The sequence below is a fragment of the Colobus angolensis genome, unplaced genomic scaffold, assembly GCF_000951035.1.
Source record: "Colobus angolensis palliatus isolate OR3802 unplaced genomic scaffold, Cang.pa_1.0 Scaffold59, whole genome shotgun sequence".
Taxonomy (NCBI): Eukaryota; Metazoa; Chordata; class Mammalia; order Primates; family Cercopithecidae; genus Colobus; species Colobus angolensis.
Window position 1 is genome coordinate 5,509,723 of NW_012119487.1, and position 20,928 is coordinate 5,530,650.

At 39.4% G+C, this 20,928-nt stretch overlaps 1 protein-coding gene across 3 annotated transcripts in view; it reads left to right on the forward strand.

Moving 5' to 3' along the window:
- The window catches only part of RABGAP1L (RAB GTPase activating protein 1-like), an 812,347-nt gene that overhangs the window by 785,642 nt on the left and 5,777 nt on the right, over positions 1-20,928 (forward strand). For all 3 annotated transcript variants that reach the window (XM_011962352.1, XM_011962354.1, XM_011962355.1), the window contains 4 exons: positions 7,157-7,261; positions 9,898-9,981; positions 13,761-13,832; positions 19,726-19,923. In XM_011962352.1, coding sequence (XP_011817742.1) covers positions 7,157-7,261; positions 9,898-9,981; positions 13,761-13,832; positions 19,726-19,923 — 459 coding nt within the window. The remainder of the gene's footprint in view (positions 1-7,156; positions 7,262-9,897; positions 9,982-13,760; positions 13,833-19,725; positions 19,924-20,928) is intronic.

The following is a 20,928-nucleotide window of genomic DNA, read 5'->3' on the forward strand; positions in this document are numbered from 1 at the left end:
TCTTCTTCAGAATAAATGTGAACTTTTACATGAAGTACCTACATTAAGAGTTGGATTGTTAGATTGATAGGCATCTGAGTGGCTGAGAGCCAGACTGCCCTGTTGTGAATGCTGGCACCACCGCTTGTGAACCATATGACCCCGGGCAGTTCTTAAGCTGTCTATAGATATAAAAAGGTATCTATCTCATAGAGATGATATGACAAATAAGTAAAGCACTTCAATAGTATGTGTTCATTAAATGTTAGCTGTTGCTAGGAAGACCTTAAACTATTTAGCATTCCCTTGTTCTTTCCAACTAAGCTGACAGTCTTAGGACCTCCTGTTTTTTCTTGCTAGCATTTTCAGAAATAATTGGCAATGTGGAAGCAGTCTTGTGCAGATTTAAAATTACCACTCTATTTTCTGATTTCTACAAAGTAAATATTCCCAACAGATAGTGGAGGGTCAGAAAAACTGACTCTCAGACTGTTGAGTCTGTAAAAGAGTCATTACCTGTGGTGTAAGTGTGCATTGACAATATTAAAAAATACAAATTCATTCATAGCATAAATCTGCTTAAATGTTTAAAATTAAAGGACAGCTGAAAATGGCCCCTGCCACAATTCCTTTTTTCCCATATAGATAGCCAATTTTGTGGCTCAAAAGTTCTAACCACAGTAAAGTTGGAGAGAAGACCCATGTTCAGGAAAACAGTGCTGTATCTGGGAGAGGAGGACACTGAGAGAACTGGCATTAAAGGAGTTCGAAAACAAAAACAAAAACAAGAACTGTGTTGCTTGGGACACGATATGGAAGGTAGAAAAAGCAGCCCAGAGAACGTTTTTTAAAAAAGTTGTGGCGCTGTTAACTACAAACCTCCTTTAGCCCGCCCATTTGGAAGCTGTGAGAAGTGATATAAGAAATATGTGACTAGGAGAGTCAGAACCAAAGAAGGTAGCAGGATTTCCATTCAGTCAGGGTAAACTCAGCCTTACCTCAGTGGTCGTATTTTTGTATTCGAGACTGTTGAGATAAGTCAGTGCTATAATGAAAGTCTCGGTTCTATGTTAACTTTCCAAATGGGCTTGATTCTGCGATTTTGAATCTTTTATCCATTAATTTTCTTATAATGGCTGACTAAATGAAACAATTTTAAACAGTTGGATTCAGTGAGGATGCAGTGAAATGAGCTAAGGAGAATTTCAAAGTTGTTTGGGAAATGTAGTTGGTAATATGTGTTAAGACTTTAAAAGGTTTAAGCAATAATAAAATTAAATTTTACTATGTACCCACTATGTCCCAAGCACTAAATAAAGCAATGTGTAAACATCATCTCATTTAATCTCCCTAAGGACTCCAGGAAGCAGTTATTATTTTAATCTTCCATTTCATAAATGAGAAAACTATATAGATGAGGAAACTAGAGATCCTCTGACTTGTAAAGGTAAAAAAAAAAGATTTGGTAAAAAAATGTATATACAAGGTTGTTTACTGGAGTGTTACTTATAAGAATGAAAAATAGAAATATTATAATATCTATGTTCACTAGTAGGGGAGAATGACAGTTTGACTGTAAAATGTCTTTCTGGAATAATTTTTTTTAATGGGAAAATAATGATAAAGTAGTTTTTTAAAAATACTTTTTTTCTGTAAAAATAAACATTTATAATGTTTGCATCTAAATTTCAAGGATTACTGGCTGGCACTGGGTCATCCTATTGGGAAGGGGACCATAGTATATACCTAGATAGGGAAGAAGCCCATAAGGAAGTACATCAAAATGTTACTGCCAGGTATCTCTGGGTGATAAGATTAAATCTGATTTTTATATTCATCTTTATCATTTTTTTCCCATTTAAAATTTATACAAAGACCTTAAATTACCTAACCACCATAGGTTAAGTAAAAATAAGGATTAGAACTTTTAAAAATCAGAAAAATAATGAACATTATAATATGCATATTATATATGAATATACTACTAAATAATATATATAACTTTAATCCAAAAAAAATTATCTTAAAAATCATTTCTTCACCAAGAGAATCCTTTATGTGAGTCAGTCTGGAGTGACTGCCATTATAGGTATTTCTGAAGTAATTGGTTCTTGAGTACCGGGGTAGCCCATGATGTGAGTGCTAGAACAGCCCCTGAAGAAAAGGTTCCATCAGACCTTCATTCTTCCTCTCACCTCTTCCGTCCTTGACTCTCCCTCTCTTTTAAGAAAAGTAAATATGACCTGGGCCCTCCCTTTTGGAGCTTTTTATCTAAATGAAAGAATCTAGATGAAAGAATAAAAACTGCTATTTCATGCATATTTCCTCCTAACTTCTGATTTTGCAGTTTCCTCCTCATTGGGGTTTATTTGCCTACCAAAAAGCTGTCCCTACAGTTGAAGTGACCTGTCCCACCAGTCTTCTAGGAAAGACCCTAGCCTGAGAGTGGCTTTGCAGGCCTTCACCCAGTTTGCCCGGTACTTTCCCATTCCCAGTTTGTGAAAATCAGATCTTTTAATTAAAATAGCAAAACACTGGCAAACTTTAAACAAATATGAAAGCAGATTGTATTTAAGACAATATGTAAGCAAACTAACAAGAATTAGGAAATTAGCTACTTTGCAAAAATAAATCATTCCTTACTCTGACCATTTTAGTGCTAATTTTGGGCTTCCTGGACACCAAAGGCTTCAGCTTTTGCCTCTGACAGAGCCTTCCTCTCTGAGAACTTGCCCTCTTTCAGATTCCTTAAATAAAGATTTCTCAGTGATTAGAAGTGAAAAAACGTACAACATCTCCATTTCAGTTTCTGTTTGGTATCTGCTTTCAAGCCTTTCCTGTCCTTCCCTATTTGCAAGGAACAAAAGAGAAGAGACATGATTAGTACTGTCCTGCTGAGGACCAGGGGTCTAGGTTCCCTCTCACCATAGCAAGTTCTCTTAGACCAGAAGCTACATGGACTAAATGGAAAATTATTTTGTTTTGTTTTAAGTTGAACGACTGGCCTGGTTAGTTCTTTCAGAAATCATTTCTCAAATATCCTCATTTCTGATATTAGGGCTGAGTCTTTGCTGAGGTTATTGTTGATTCATGATTAAATCACACATTGCAATGCTTGTTTCTCTCATATATGTGTAGCAGAAGCCTTGATTGCAATTAGAACTTTCAATACCAGTGAGACATTATAAGATGTTGGTAAGTGTTTAGAGTTGATAATGACAACGTTTCTCTCAATCTTGTCAAATTATGGTGAAGGCTGTCGGGCGCGGTGGCTCATGCCTGTAATCCTAGCACTTTGGGAAGCCGAGGTGGGTGAATTGCCTGAGCTTAGGAGTTCGAGACCAGCCTGGGGAACACAGTGAAACCGAGTCTCTATTAAAAATACAAAAAATTACCAGGCGCGGTGGCTCACACCTGTAATCCCAGCACTTTAGGAGGCCAAGGTGGGTGGATCACGAGGTCAGGAGATCAAGACCATCCTGGCTAACACGGTGAAACCTCGTCTCTACTAAAAATACAAAAAATTAGCTGGGCATGGTGACAGGCGTCTGTAGTCGCAGCTACTCGGGAGGCTGAGACAGGAGAATGGCCTGAACCCGGGAGGCAGAGCTTGCAGTGAGCCGAGATCACGCCACTGCACTCCAGCCTGGGCGATAGAGCGAGACTGTCTCAAAAAAAAAATACAAGAAATTAGCCAGGCATGGCGGCACACACCCGTAATCCCAGCTACTGGGGAGGCTGAGACCGGAGAATCTCTTGAACCTGGGAAGTGGAGGTTGTAGTGAGCTGAGATCACACCATTGCACTTCAGCCTGGGTGACAGACCGAGACTGTCTCAAAAAAAAAAAAAAAATTATTATAAAGACTTTATAATTTGGGCTCAAAGGTAGAATTTGAAAGGCTTTATCATTTGGGCTCAAAGGTAGAATTTGAGTATCCATGTGTTTAGCATTTCATTCATTAACATTAACGCTAATTCCTACTTAAGTGAGGTATAGTGGTTGACTGTACAAAGATTCAAAAGACCACTGTTAGAGGGATACTCAAGTTATTTCAGATCTGGCCATAATTTGATGAACAGAACAATTGCTCCTACTTTTCTGTTTAACATAAGAGGAGAAACTGTCGATTAAGCTTCCTGGAAAACTGGACTCTTCCCTATAGGATCTGATATTAGGGCTGAGTCTTTGCTGAGGTTATTGGTTGATTCATGATTAAATCACACATTGCAATGCTTGTTTCTCTCATATATGTGTAGCAGAAGCCTTGATTGCAATTAGAACTTTCAATATCAATGAGACATTAGAAGATGTTGGTAAATGTTTAGACTTGATAATGACAATGTCTCTCTCAATCTTGTCAAATTATGGTGAAGGCTGTCAGGCGTGGTGGCTCATGCCTGTAATCCCAGCACTTTGGGAAGCCGAGGTAGGTGAATTGCCTGAGCTTAGGAGTTCGAGACCAGCTTGGGGAACCCGATAAAACCGAGTCTCTATTGCAGTTTCCTCCTCATTGGGGTTTATTTGCCTTTTGCTCTAGATATTGTATGTGGTAACAGTAGAAATAAGTGAAGTTGCCTTAATCTTGACCTAATGAAGACTGTTTGGCAGAAAATGTGCAAATGAAAATAATAAGTCTTCTTAGCATAAACATTTAGGTGTTTTTGAAAAAAATTCCTCAGGGAAGTGCTTTTCCCCCTTTTCTTTTTCTTTTCTTTCTTTCTTTCTTTCTTTCTTTCTTTCTTTCTTTCTTTCTTTCTTTCTTTCTTTCTTTCTCTCTCTCTCTCTTTCTTTCTTTCTCTTCTTTCTTTCCTTTCTTTTCTTTGTTTTTTTTTTTTTTTTTGAGACAGAGTCTACCTCTGTAGCCCAGGCTGGAGTGCAATAACACGATCTTGGCTCACTGCAACCTCCACCTCCTGGTTTCAAGCAATTATCCTGCCTCTGTCTCCCGAGTAGCTGGAATTACAGGTGCCCACAACCATGCCTGGCTGATTTTTGTATTTTTAATAGAGACGGGGTTTCACCATGTTAACCAGGCTGATTCCGAACTCCTGGCTTCAGGTGACCCACCCGTCTCGGCCTCCCACAGTGCTGGATTACAGGCATGAGCCACCACGCCTGGCCAGCATTTACTTTAAAATTTTAGATGGCTCTCCAAGAGACCAAACTGAAAAAAAAACAAAAACAAAAACATTTATTTTAGTATCATGATGAACATTATGAAAGGATCAGTCTCTTCACAAAGTAGAAATTGCTGTGCGTCCTGTTAAGAGGAAGGCTTAGTTGTAGTCTTCTTTATTAGCAGGGCTCAAACATTCTGGGGTAGAACCTGAACCAGTGGGCTGCAGTTACAGGGAGAGAGTTGGTTCAGTTTTTAAGAACACTGAAATGAGCAGTACAGCTGCTCTTAAAGTGCCACTCTGTGCCCATCTGTCAGAGACTTTGGGGAGGGTCTCCCTGCTTTGTGAATAACCTCAGTCAGTCATCTGGCTTGGGGCTCTAAAATGGAAGTTTTGTGCTTCCATGGTTTATTTATTTATTTTTCTCTTATTGCTTTCTTTTAAAATGCCATACTTTATGCCAGATGCTTCCATGATGTACATCAGGTGTCTTACAACTTAACTGAAAACTTAACTTGCAGTGTTCTTATTGCATTCTCGAGGTCTACCTCTCATTTTAGTATGTTAATTTGCTGTTAGATTTTCCCCCCTAAAATCTAATGCATCAGAGCAATTTTTAGTGTCTTAAAGACTTTTAAGGGACTTTTTCGCCTTAACTACCCAACGGTTTCAAATTATCTGCAAACAGAGCTCTAACCACTGGGCTATGAGCCATCAGGAGCCAGAAGACAGGGCAAGCAAAGCAGCTGGAATGCAGTTTCTCTACAGTCACCAGCAGACTGTGCTGGCCTGGCCATCTGGACGTGCAGGAGATATGGCAGAAAACAGACAGAATGCCGCTTGGCCAGTCCTCAGCAGACTGGGCTGGCCTGGCCCATCTGGACATATGGGAGATATGGCAGAAGACAGACAGAAGGCCACCTAGCCAGTTTTCACCATTACTTGGATAACATTTTGCTGCTGTCAGCCAGGGATAGCTTCTTCACATAATTGCCTCTCCTCTGTGTCTGGGTTCTCTCTGCTGAACTCATCCTGTGGTCTTCTGCCATCTCCACCGCATGCAGTCTACATCTGCAGTGATTTAGCCACACCTCTTCATTCAACAAGTACTTAGGGAGCACCTATTCTGTACTTGGCATTGGGCTTGGTGCTTGGGATAGAGTGATGAGCAAAAGAGATATGGTTCTTGCCTCCTGGAGCTTAACGCCTAGTGAGCAAGACAAATAAATCCCATGCATAAGTTGTCATTACAGTCCTATGAAGGGAAATATGAGAGATTTAGATAGGGGAGCTAACTTAGATGGGGGTGAGTGAGCCAGGGCTGAGGACATGCTTCATTGCCATGTGAACTTGAAGTCGTGGCCTAAAAGGTGAGAGCCCGGCATGTTAAATAGACATCATCATTCTAGAAATACGATCTTTTCTTCCTGGATTCCTGGTCCATATTTCCATTTTCTTCATGGCTCTCTCTATTACGGATTTTTGGTCTTAATTTCTCCTTACTAGACTCACTGCTCTGTGTGAGTGGCCATGTGGGCAGGTTTACCTCAACTAGTCCTTGAATTTATCACCTAATTGTTGTCCTCAGACCAGCCTGTCTGCTCCTCCTCTCTGAGTCAACCCTTATTCTCCACCAGTTGAAAGTTTCTGTGTGAGGCTCTACCCCTTCATCAGATCCATCTGCACAGAGTGAGTGCTGTTGTAACATCTAAAACGCTGTAAGAAGCATTTAGAAAGAGGATGGACTTTGATGTTATTCAAATCTGAATTCAGATCATGACTCTATTAAATGTGTGACCCCAGACAGTTTGTTGGATCTTTCCAAACCTCACTGTCATTATCTGTAAAATTATTGTTGGTGTGTGGATTAGAAATAACGTGCGCCAACTAGTTGGCACATAGTTGGTATTCAGTGAAAGCAGTCATCCCTTGGTTGAGCTAGGAGGGAAAAGAATGACTTGCAATAATTTTGGAACAGCAACTGAAGATTGGGTTTGGAGAAAATTTCCACACAATTTCTTTGCCCTATGTATGACTGTGATGTACCATGATTTGCAGGCGGAAGACAAGGCAGATGTGTTGAATAAGGAACTCCTCTTGACCAAACAGAGGCTGGTGGAGACTGAAGAGGAGAAGAGGAAGCAAGAGGAAGAGACTGCCCAGGTAAAAGGAATATGTAGGCTTTTCTTTGCAAAGGTATGTTGGTAGGGAATTGATTAATACTATAAAAAAATCAGGAAAATTAAATTTCTTCTAAATCAAAGGTGATGTTAAAGCAGTAATGTAAGTAATTGAGTGTACTTACTCAACATTTTTGTTCAACATTTCTGACATCTTTTTTTTTTTGAAAGGTGTTAAAAGAGGAGGCAGTATTTCCACCCTTGAACAGCTTTTAGGAATTTGCCTTTACTGAGATATTTAGCAAGAGTGTTGAGTTTTCTCTAAGTTTAGTAACGTGGAATTATGATCCAAGAGCTTTGACGAATCTGCAAATTTTGTGTTGTATCTCCAAGACAAAGACTCTCTGAAGTAGTTTATGAGCATTGTTAAACCGAAAGCCTACAGAGACCTCTGCTGGGAGTTGCCACACAGCCCCTGCCTCGATCAGTCACACTTCATTTTCCTGATTCACACCTTAAGGAGCATCAGTAGTCCTGGCAAAGCTTTCAAACCTACTTCCTGGGGGAATATAAAGAAACGTTTTGAGAAGCAGCCTTGAAGTTAGCACCCTACACTCTTCATGGGAGCTGTAAGGCTAATTAGCCAGAAAATGCCACCAGTGCAAAGCAGTGTAGCACAGGGGCAGAGAGGCCTATCGGCCCAAGGAATTGGAGCTTTCCGCTTCCCCAAGGAAGAACATGCTGCTTCATCAATGTTTTCTACCCCTGTCAGTCCCAGCCAGGGACCTGACACAGATTAGATTATGAGTCAGTTTCATCACAAACAATTGAAGTCTTCTGCCAAGAGTGTGTTTGAATTTTACTAATGTAGCTAACTTATAAAGTAAGGAAGCATCTCAAATCGTGATTAGCTTATTTTAATGAGTTTCATTCTGAGACATCAGTAATACTAAATTTAAAGCACAGGCTAAAACATTTCAAAGATCTACATCCAAGCAACCAGAAAAAAAGTTCCACTAAAGTTACATGTGGAGGAATGTGTCATTTAGCACCTTCCAGACTTTATAAAAAGTGTTCCATGGTTTCTTTTTCCTTGGAATCTGATTTAGTGAGTCTTTGGCATTTACAACGGTCCAAGATATATATTTTTTACCTACTCAAAAATTTTCGGGGGCTGATTACCCAGTTTTAGATTATTTAGATTCTTTAATGGGTTTTGTTTTTTCTTTACTTCCTGCCATCTTTGGACCACTTAAGCTACTCTAGATGAGGAGTAAAGCTCTTGGCAAATGAACTTAACCCAGGTTCTACCTGCTCCATGGTTCCATAGACATATACTAGCCTGTAGGCAATTGATACCTAAAATGGGAAGGAATGACATTTGAATACTCACCTAGTATGTGGCAAGAACAATGCAAGATGCTTTGCACCCTCCCTCCCCTCCATGTGTGTGTCTGTATGTGTGTGTGTCTGTCTGTGTGTGTGTAACTTTTAATCATTATGGTACCCTTGTAAAATAGGGATTATTCTCATTTTCAGAGGAGGAAACTATGGCTTAGATAAATTTAGTGACCCTTACTCAGAGACTGTCAGCCAGCCAAGTCTGTCCTAACATCAATGGTGCCTTATTGTGGGAGGCAAGAAGGTTATTGTTTATGTCCTTAAATTGGGTCAGATAGAGAATAAAGATCAATATAAACAATGGAGTTTAGATCAGTGTAACTTACCAATTACTTTTAGAATTTTAGAATCTAACAGATATGAAGAAGTTCAGAAGTCTAATGAGGAGTGCAGTTATAAATTGCAATAATTTATGAACTAGCAATTACAGAGTATACGCCATAAATAATTTGAGATGCTATACTGCAGAATGCATCTCTTTATTCTGATTATGTACTTAAAGTTTAAGCAGAGTTGTTTTTTGTTTGTTTCATTAGTTGTTTGTTCAACAACTTGCAGAATTTAATTCTTTCCTTTGTATCTGGTAGCACCTGAGCTTTTCCATCACCTTCATTTTCCTCTATGCCTAGAATTCTAGAGCTTCTGGGCCACAAAAATAACTGTGGTTATAACTATAGCATTCATAATTTAACATTTCAGTGACTGTAACAAGTACCTTCCATTATGTGTCACTTTAGCTCCTTCTAAAGTCAGTTGCTTTAGTCCCTGAATTTCCTGTCCTTCTTAAAAGCTCTTATCTTCTTCTGTCTTTTCTAACTCTAGTCCCCAAAGCCTCTTGTTTCTGTCTCCAGAGAGGTAACAGCAGTAAAGGTAGACTATAAATAAGGAGGCCTACAATGATTTTTTTCAGTAATTTATAACGTCAAGAGTAACAAATTTAGCATGCAGTATTGCCTTGATGTTTTGTTTTAGACTCTTATAAGGATAAAGATAGCTTCAGAACGGACACTTATTTGGCAATATGTTTAGAAGTAGCATAAGCAATTTTATAATGGTGTTGCTCATATGTCTCATATTTTACAGAAAAGAAAGTAAGGTTTCTGCATCTCTGGAGATGATTGACTTTTTCAGATTATCAAGATGCAGCTTGAAGATAATTTACATAGTTAACATTGTTACCATTGTTACTGTGAATCAGACAGACTTGAATATAGATGTTTATGAAAATTTATTAAGATTTTGGCTGAATCCTGATATTTCTCATTCTGTTCTTTCTAGCTAAAAGAAGTCTTCAGGAAACAGCTAGAGAAGGCAGAATATGAAATAAAGAAGACTACAGCTATCATTGCTGAGTATAAACAGGTAATGTACCTCTGTGGCACATAGAGCTAGTTATAGTTTGCTGCTATAAAAGTAATTTTTTTTTTTTTTTTTGCTTGAGGCCAGGAGTTTGAGACTAGCCTGAGCAGCATAGCAGGATCCCATCTCTCCAAAGAAAAAAATTTTTTAATTAGCCAGGCATAGTGGCGTGTGCCCATAGTCCCAGCTACCTGGGAGGCTGAGGCAGGAGGATCACTTGTACCTAGGAGTTTGAGGCTGCAGTGAACTATGACTGCACCACTGCGCTACAGCCTGGGCAACAGAGCAAGACCCTATCTCTAAAATCAATCAATCAATCAATAAATAATTATTGTTGTTTTTCTTTGGGGTAGAAATATTTTTGTTTTTAAAGTTTCCAGAATAGTTTTCCAGATTTATTAAATTTAGTGACTCACTCTCTCCTTTGAAGCAGTGGTTGGACATACTTATTACTTATAGCTTATTACTTATAACTGATAACTTGGGAGGTCTCACCCACCAAAACAATCTATTGGTTGTTTACAATGTTGGGTAGATTTAGAGGAATAGAAAACCTTTTGATGACTACTGAGATCCTGTTTCTGCCTTACTCACATGCTAATTTCCAGTAGATGACACTTGGAACAGCTGCCTCTTTGCAAAGTTTAGTTATTGTATTACATGGCAGTAGCTGGGGGATCAGTGTGTCCTTTGCTACCACAGTACAGAACGTGGTGGGCACTCTTTTTCCCACATGGCTACGTGGCCTTCCCCTCTGCAGGCCAGTGCTAGCAGGAAGGTTTCTATTGTGAACCTTAAAATGCTTTTAACAAAGGGCTCATCTTCTTGAGGATGTTTCTGGCCCCATCACCAGAATGGTGTCAGAAAGCCCCCTTTCCTGGTATCTACTGGTACCTTCCTGTCCTTCCTGTTGGCTGGACATGGCAAGGACTCCTCTCATTGCTGAGACTCTGAGTGATCTGTTCAAATTCCAGGTTTCTAGAATTAATTAAAGTACCATATGCCATCTTCTCATCTAAGGATTTCCCTGGGGTCTTCTAATTCACATAGGACTCGGAAGTCTGATACTTTTTTTAAAAAATGTGTTTTTTTGCTTATAAATTAAATTTGTGTTCTTGTGGAAAAGTAGAATAGTGCAGAGAAGCACAAAGAAAACAAATCTTCCTCAATCTTTCTAGCTAGAGATAATCATTGTAATATATTGAATATGCATTGTTGCTATACAAATGCTTTATAAATAAATTTATAATATATATAAACAGGATGAATTGTATTGTTTATCCTATTTTTTTGTAACTAGCTTTAGTTCACTTAATACATTATGAACATCTTTCCATAAGGAATCTGCATATTCGCGGAAGACTGACAAATAAAACTTTAGAGCTATTTTACTCTTCTATGATGATCAACATATGTTTATTTAATGCCTGCTCTCTGTGAGGCTTAATACTTTGACAGACAAAAAGATGAATGAATTGAAGTTTTCCTCTCTAGAAGCTTATGGTATAATGTGGAGATAATACCTATGTAGAAATAAGAGGAAAGGAAACTTGTGACGTGTGGGAAATGAATCCTTTTGAGCTGCGCTTCGAAGGCTAGGTGAGACTTGGATCTGTAGAGATAAAGAAGACAAAGAAGAGGATGGAAATGGTGGAAAAGAGGGAACAGGATGTGCAAAGGCATGGAAGTAGATGAGTGAAGAGAAAAATAATTCATTTGGTAAGAGATTCCAGTACAAAAGAGAAGCAAAGGGACGTTAGGGTCCAGATCAAAGAAAGATCCGGGGCTAGGCTTGGGACCTTGGATTTTATTTTGTTTGTGGTAGGACATTTTTGAGCAGTAAAGTGGCATAATCAAAGACGTATTATTGGCACTAATCTGTCCCAGTAAGAAATGTGGAACCAAGGGGAGAGACCACAAATACCAGAGTCCAAGTAAGAAAACCAGGTCCCTGAAATCACAAAAGACAGTCTTTTTTTTTTTTTTTTTTTTTTTTTTTGCTAGACAAGAGAAAACCTTGAAGGTGATCTGAGATGTTGAATGTGGGCATCTAGGCGAAGAGGTGGTAGACATTGACCAATATAAGGAACATTAAAGACCATGTGTTATGGAATTTCCCATCGCTACAAATGCATGTTTTTCATTGCCAGATTATGCCATGGATGGCCACCAAATGCAGCCCTCTCCAAAAGTAATCCTGGGGACTATTCTTGAATATTATCTGGCAAGCCCTTGAAATAATGCAAAAGGCAACAGACCCATCTGTTTGAAGATAATTAGGATATAAGACACAATCTAAATGCATTCTATAGTTGGAATATAGCTATTACTGGCTCTGTGCATAATGTTTTGGTTTATTTAAAAGGGTTTAAGGTTTGCAGAATCTACCATGGTAATCTCTTCTTTTTAACATCAGTCAGTACAGTCCTACTAATGGTTCCTCAGGCTTGGATCTGGAGAATTGGAATGAAACTCAACAAACTAAACTCAGCAAGCAAGCCCTCATCTCCAGAGCTATTTTTGAGTAAATTGGGATTTTTTTTAAATGTATGTTTTGATAATAGAGGTAAACCATATATGTTTTTAGCCAAAATTGTACTTTAAAATTTCACATCCCCTGTTTTTCCATCGTGTTTTTCTGTTTTGTTTTGTTTTGTTTTGTTTTTTGTGAGACAAGGTCTTGCTCTGTCACCCAGGCTGGAATGCAGTGATGCGGTGGCCTGAACACAGCTCACCGCAGCCTTGACCTCCTGGGCTCAAGCTATCCTCCCACCTTTCATCCACTTTTCTAAAATAAAAGATTCTTATTTCAGGCAATAGATTTGAACATCCAATACTCATTTATCTAGATTTTTTTCCTTTAAAAGCACCTATTTCTACCATTTCGTTTTTTTTCTACCATTTCTAATACTTGTTAGCACCTTATTTCAGAATCGAAAATAATAATAGATTTTATTTAATGTACACTTACTATTGGCCAGGTGCTATGCTAACCCCTTTGCATACTTTTTTTCCACTTGATTGCTATAGCACAGCACTTTTTAATCATGAGAAAACTGAGTCTTGGAAAGATTAATGACTTTGCCGAAGCTCACAAAGCTATGAAGAAGTGGAGTTTGCCTTAAACTCACATTTCACTCCAGCAGCTAAGCTTTTAATTTCTATGCTGTGTTGCCAAACCTACTTAATAAGAGCTTTAGTCTGTATTAAGGTATTTTTCCTAATGTTATGCCTCCCCTAGTCCCCTACCCCTCCACCAGGCCCGGGTGTGTGATGTTCCCCTCCCTATGTCTATGTGTTCTCATTGTTCAACTCCCACTTATGAGTGAGAACATCACTCTGCCACTTCTTAAGGAAACTTTTGTGATTGAAAACGGGTTCTTTCTGTGACAGTAGACAGGAGATATTTCTGTCTAGAATTCTTTTCATCAAGATTTTCTCAGGATACTAACTTGTAGAAAGTGAATACTCAGCAAAGATTCTATAGGTTAATTCCAAAAGTGAAGCCAGGAATTCACTTGAACCAGTCACAGAAGGCTAGTGACAGAAAGAAACCAAATCTACCCCCTGTATGTTTCTACTAATTAGAGTATGCTTTACATATGGAATGTTCCAGTTTTCTGCTGCTCATTTCCAAAATGACTGGCATTTACAGTGCTATTCATTTGCAAAATTCCTTCTAGGATCAGATGTGCTAGAGTAACATATGAATTGATAAGTAGTTATGTGTACATGCTGCAAGAGTTCTGTTTTCTAGTAAAAGACTCTTTTCTCATCCTTAGATCTGTTCACAGTTGAGTACCAGGCTGGAGAAACAGCAAGCAGCCAGCAAGGAGGAGCTGGAAGTGGTAAAGGTAAGGAGTGAAATCGTCCTGTGATAACATTTATTTCAAAGTCCCACAGGCTTGTAAGTACCCGAAAGAATCCCCAACACCACCCTTTTGTATTAAAGGATTTATTAATAGGAATTATGGAGACTAGGATACCTCTCTTCTGACTAGGTGTGATTGTCTTCCCTTTCAGCTGAAAGGTTATGATGCTCCCATAAATCATGTGGACTGTCAGAGGCAGCTAACATGAAAGGAGGTGGAATTTGACATTGTTGCAAGAAGCCCCAGAGTTTGAGATGAGCCATGTAGATTTCTTTGGTGGTGTGAACCTGAGAACCCTTAGCAGCCCACATCTCACTGAGCCTGCATTGATGTGGCTTCAGAATGGGACTCAGTAGGATCATCCCATTACTCTCTTTATAAGTAAACACCATGGGCAATGTAGAACTTAGCTGGAAAAACATGTGTTGGGTAACTGATTCTTGCACTAAGTTTTAGAGGTTTATTTTTGAAGAAAACCTGTGGCATTTGTTTACTTGCTGCCCCCTGGTGGTAAAATGCATTATGTTGCTGCTCTATTTGAAAAAAACAGATTGCTTATTCCATAGAAACAACAGTAAACCAATGAATTGGTATTCTTAAGAGGCATTGTTGTCACAGTCAACTTTTGGGACCAGTGTTACAGAAACCTGACATCATCTTATTTGAATATGTTCAGGTTTCATACTAGTAAATAAATGTGTATTAAGTAATTTAGCATATAATTTAACAATCTTGAAAAGTGATTTAACCTTTCTAAGCTTCATTTTGTGTTCTATAAAATGGAGATAACATTACCTGCCTCATAAAATCATTCTGAATGTTAAATAAGATAATGACTATAAAGTATATGGTGTATATAAAGTACTTAGATTAGTACCTGACATACAAGACCTTGTATTCCAAAAGTATTTTCTTCTTACTTATGTTATAAAATATCAATCAGAGATTTAGTGAGTATAGGGTTTGGTGGTCTCCCTCTCTGATGAGATAAAATTTGATGTTTGTATCTTCCCTTTCTGGTCTACCTTTGCACTTCTTTCTAGTTAGCACTTATCACTCTTTGTCCATTATAGGCATACTGACCAAGATTCAGTTGATGAAGTGTCGTGGTGTAAAGGGGTTAACTATCCTGAAGTGAATTTTTTTTTTCTTTATTTCTTCTTAAAAAAAAAAAAGCAAAGGGGGATACATGTGCAGAAGGTGCAGGTTTGTTACATAGGTATACATGTGCCATGGTGGTTTGCTGTGCCTGTTAACCCGTCCTCTAAGTTCCCTCCCTTCAGTCCTCATCCCCAACAACAGGCGCTGGTGAGTGTTGTTCCCCTCGTCTGTGCCCATGTGTTCTCAATGTTGAACTGAAATCTTTATGGAAATAACAAAATGAGAATTTATATTGATTACTCACTGAAGGTTTTATTGAGCATATACTATGTGCATAGCTATTAGACTACCATTTTGTTATAGAAATTACACATGAAAAGGAGCTTAAAATTTTCCCGTAGGACAAGTTACACATACAAATTAAGAACTTAGGAAGCAGTTCAAGGGAGCTCAGCTGGGCCAGGTGCAGTGGCTCACACCGGTAATCCCAGCACTTTGGGAAGCTGAGATGGGCAGATCACCTGAGGTCAGGAGTTCAAGACCAGCCTGGCCATCATGGTGAAACCCTGTCTCTACTAAAAATAACAAAAATTAGCCAGGCATAGTGGCTCACACCTATGATCTCAGCTACTCGGGAGGCTGAGGCATGAGAATCACTTGAACCCAGGAGGCGGAGGTTGCAGTGAGCCAAGATTGTGCCACTGTACTCCAGCCTGAGCAGCAGAGTGAGATTCCATCTCAAAAAAACAAAAAACAAAAAAAAGTGCTAAGCTGGATCACACTGACAATCAGCGTCGTAGAGAAAACAAAATCATGAGAACTATAGACCAAAAAAGCAGGGTGGATAGAAATTAGTTAGAGAGCAGTGTTTAAAAAGAAAAAGAACATTATAGAAGAAATGATGTGAGTGAAGACCCAAACATAGGAATGAGTGTGGCTTTATCATCAATAAAAAAGAAGATATACTGTCTTTTTAAAAAAATTATATTAATGATAAATGATTATCATTAATCATTTAATTATAAATGAGTATTAATACTCATTTTAGGAATGAGTGTTTCAGTGTCTTAATACAGAGACTGATGTGGTTAGAATATGTATTAAGAAACAGAGGAAAATATTGGCTAAGTAGGTGAGACTGCCTAATGAAAGTCCATGACATTCAAGAAGAGGAATATAAACTTGTCTTAGCCAGAATAAAGAACAGCTAGGCTCACGCCTGTCATTCCAACACTTTGGGGAGGCCTAGGTGGGCAGATCACTTGAGTCCAGGAGTTCAAGACCAGCCTGGGCAACTTGGTGAAACCCCGTCTCTACAAAAAATACAAAAATTAGCTGGATGTGATGGCATGCACCTGTAGTCCTAGCTCCTCAGGAGGCTGAGGTGGGAGGATTGCTTGAGCCTAGGAGGCTGAAGCTGCAGTGAACTGTGAGCATGCCATGGCATTCCAGCCTGGGTGACAGTAAGACCCTGGTACAAGATTAAAAAAAATAAAAAAGACAGTATATCTTCTTTTTTATTGATGATAAAGCCACAAACAGGTAATTCATTTGATCAAGGTTACACAGCTAGTAGAACCAGGATTTAAGCCTGGAAGTCAGACTCTAAAGTCAATAACATTAGCCATTAGACTATGCCACCTCCCCTTTCTCTAGTGCTTCTTCCTATCTCACTTGGTATGATAAATAGCTTTTGGTTTTTTCAGTTTCCTATAATAACCTTCTTTTGTCATGATCACACCCCAGTTCATCCTTTACACTATAATCAGAATGAGTGTTCCCAAATATAAAGTGATATTTGACTATCATTCTGTGTATCAATGCAGAATTAGATTGGCCACATATAGGGAACCCAGAATAGCATTGGCTTAACCATAAAAGTGTTGATTATTTTACATAAAAGCAGCCTAGGACTAGAAAGGTATACCTTTGGTGTCATTAGTGACCCACATCTTCATGCGGACTTCTATCCTCAAGGTCACCTAGAAACCAATCCTTTCTCTTTTTTTTTTTTTTTTTTTTTTTTTTTTTTTTTTTTTTTTTTTTTTTTTTTTTTTTTTTTTTTTTTTTTTTTTTTTTGAGACGGAGTCTTGCCCTGTTGCCCAGTCTGGAGTACAATGGCACTATCTCAGCTCACTGCAACCTCTGCCTCCCGGGTTCAAGAGATTCTCCTGCCTCAGCCTCCCGAGTAGCTGGGACTACAGGCGCGCACCTCCACGCCCAGCCAATTTTTGTATTTTTAGTAGAAAAATACAAAATACATGGTTCACCATGTTGGCCAAGCTGATCTCGAACTCCTGACCTTGTGTCCCACCCACCTCGGCCTCCCAAAGTGCTGGGATTACAGGCGTGAGCTATCACGCCCAGCCCAAAACCAATCCTTTCAACTAGAGCTCCCACCATCACACCCATACTCTAGGGCAGAATTTTAGTCCAAAAGGAGATGCAGGATATAAAGGCCTCATTCCCCTGGGTGAGCTCTTTCTAAGCAGCCTTCTTAGAAGCTCCCCTCTAACTTCTGCTTACATAGCAGCTTTGAGGGAATTTAGGGAGTGTCACCTTTTATCTAGACACACTGCCAGCTCAAATAAACTCAGGGTCTGTTAGGAAGAAGGAGAAATGGATATTGGGTGAGAATCAGCAGTATCCACCACATTTTAGCAGGTCTGCCAAACTGCAGCTCTGTCAGACTTATTGCTCTATCTTTGACATGTAGCACTGGGCTCCATAGAGTAAATGAATGCATTTTCTGTAGGATAAAATCAGAATTCAGCAACATGGTATTTAAGGACCTTTATGACCCGGGCACAGAGATCTCTCATCTTGCTCATTGTCGTATCACTTTCTGCTTAAGCCATTTTGAATTCTTTGAAGTTATCTGAAGGTGCTGTGTCTTTGCACATAGAGGTGTTCTCTTTGCTGAAATGTCATCTTCCCTCTTATGTGATCAATCTGTTTCTTCATGTGGTTCAACCTAATAAAATTACTTAGCCAGCTCAGTAAATTTTTAATCATTTAAGACTCAGATCAAAAGCTATTTAACATTTTTAGTCAACAGTAAACACACAACAAATATTTACAATATGCCTATACTGGGCTAATTATTCTCAGAGGTTCTTAAGTAAGAGAATGACAAGTTTTGTTTTTTCATGTCTAATGAATATTAATGAACAGGAATACGAAGAGTGGATTATGGATGGGATGAGAAGGAAGCCAGTGAGTACTGAGAAGGTGACCCTTAGGGATTAGGCCTGGAATGGCAAGAGCTCAGACATGTCAGAGGAGAAAAATTTTTTTTTTTTTTTTTTTTTGAGACGGAGTCTTGCTCTGTTGCCAGGCTGTAGTGCAGTGGCGCGATCTCGGCTCACTGCAATTCTCACCTCCTAGGTTCACACGATTCTCCTGCCTCAGCCTCCCAACTAGTTGGGACTATAGGTGTGCACCATCATGCCCAGCTAATTTTTGTAGTTTTAGTAGAGCCGGGGTTTTACCATGTTGTCCAGGATGGTCTGGATCTCGACCTTGTGATCCACTCACCTCGGCCTCCCAAAGTTCTGGTATTAGAGGCGTGAGCCACCGCACCCAGCCCAAGAGGAAGAAATTAATGGTCAGCTGGACGTAGGATGAAAGAGAAGCTAATGAAAAGATGATCCAAAGTCTTCAGGCCCAAATGGTGGGGACATGCCGAGTGGCACAGAAGTGTGGTGGAGAGTTGCTTTTTGTGTGTGAAGAGAGGAGGATGGGCATGGTGATGGACACATGGAGCTTGTTGTAGCAGTAGGGCATCAAAGTAGAAATAGTGTGTAATATCTTTTACCTCTATTGAATTATTTTTTAAAATACTTGAAGAAAACAACAGCACTATTGTCTGGAAAACAGTTGCTGTTGTTCAGTGCTATGTGCCCAACTGCAATCTGGGCATGTGGTAGTTACTTTTTTTTTTTTTTTTTTTAGATGGAGTCTCATTCTCTCGCCCAGGCTGGAGTGCAGTAGTGCAATCTCAGCTCACTGCAGCCTCCACCTCCTGGGTTCAAGTGATTCTCCTGCCTCAGTTTCCCAAGTAGCTGGGACTATAGGCGCATGCTACCACACCTGGCTAATTTTTTGTATTTTTAGTAGAGATGGGGTTTCACCATGTTAGCCAGGCTGGTCTCAATCTCCTGACTTTGTGATCCGCCCACCTCAGCCTCTCAAAGTGCTGGGATTACGGGCATGAGCCACTGCGCCTGGCCGGAGTTACTTTTATTACTTGAAACAATAGGGGTCCTCTTTGCTTAAAACTCAACAACAGAACATGTGCTTTGTTGCAAGGATAGATTTAGGTTAGTCATGATGACTGTCCTCAGTCTACTATAGGCAAGTTCTTTAAACTCTGAGTTTCTTTCTTTATGAAATGAGGATGATGATAGTGCTTACTTATACAGTTGCTCCAGGATTAGTGAAATACTACAACTAAAGCATTTGGTGTGGTGCTTGGCATCTAGTAAGAATAATGATAGCATAAAATTTCTAGAACAGATTTCAAAGAGATGCTACAATACTTTCTATTTCTAGGGTATTTCTAGAGATACTTCAGGAAAAAGGAGCACCCGTCTTGGATAGTTGGGTTCGGGCTGACTAATGATTTTGATTGCAGCACAAGAAAAATAACCTTCAGAAATGGGCCTGCATTCATGACAAAAAACAGCATCTAAAAAAGTCATATATTGTTTCAGAAAGTGATTTAGCCTATGGAATACACTTTGATGTTGGTTATCTCTTTTGGATACTTTAGGGTAAGATGATGGCATGCAAACACTGCAGTGACATTTTCAGCAAGGAGGGTGCTTTGAAACTAGCAGCCACAAGCAGAGAGGACCAGGGAATTGAAACGGACGATGAGAAAGACTCACTTAAGAAGCAGCTGAGAGAGATGGAACTGGAACTGGCACAAACCAAACTGCAGTTGGTGGAGGCCAAATGTAAAATTCAGGTTGGTAATTTGATCAAAGAACAAGAAGAAAGAATAAACAATTAATGGTCCAGGATACTCTGGTACTTCAGAATATACCTATCTAGGTCAGAATTGCATGATGAATACGTTTTCTGTCTGCTAATGTGTCCTGCATAATCACATTTTATATCATGTATTCTTAACACCAATATAAACAAATACATAATTTTAAATGAAATTTTAATAATTAAAAGTATATCTTATGAGAACTTAATTAAGCGTATGCTTTTTGTTTTTTTTACCCTGAGATTTTTTGCTTACATCCTTTCTCACAGAATGTGGTCACTTCAGTGGCTGATCCTGAAAATGAAAAACCAAACCCCCTCTGCTGTGTCTACCCTGAGAGCCACACATTGGCTGACACCCATTCTTTTCTTTGGAGCTTCTTTTTATCTTTAGCTCATTTTGTCAAACCCCTTTCCCCATTATCTTTCTCCATATTGGAGCATAATATAATTAGAAATAGTCCTGGCTTCTGATAGACTCTTCTTCATTTCATTTTCCCAGTGATCCCTACCAGCGCCATAGCTGCCATGTCGCCAGCCTCCACCACACCAGCCAGCTTCCACCATGTGTGTGCTCTGACCCTGGACATTCTTAGGGCAAAGCCTATTTCTTTGGAACTGGAATTCATTCATGCTTATACTATCAGTAAAAATTCATCCGTATGTTTACATTTATTTGTGGTTTTTTTTTTTTTTTGAGGTGTAGTCTCGCTCTGTCCCCCAGACTGGAGAGCAGTGGCCGGATCTCAGCTCACTGCAAGCTCCGCCTCCCGGGTTTATGCCATTCTCCTGCCTCAGCCTCCCGAGTAGCTGGGACTACAGGCGCCCGCCACCTCGCCCGGCTAGTTTTTGTATTTTTAGTAGAGACGAGGTTTCACCGTGTTAGCCAGGATGGTTTCGATCTCCTGACCTCGTGATCCACCCGTCTCGGCCTCCCAAAGTGCTGGGATTACAGGCTTGAGCCACCGCGCCCGGCCTA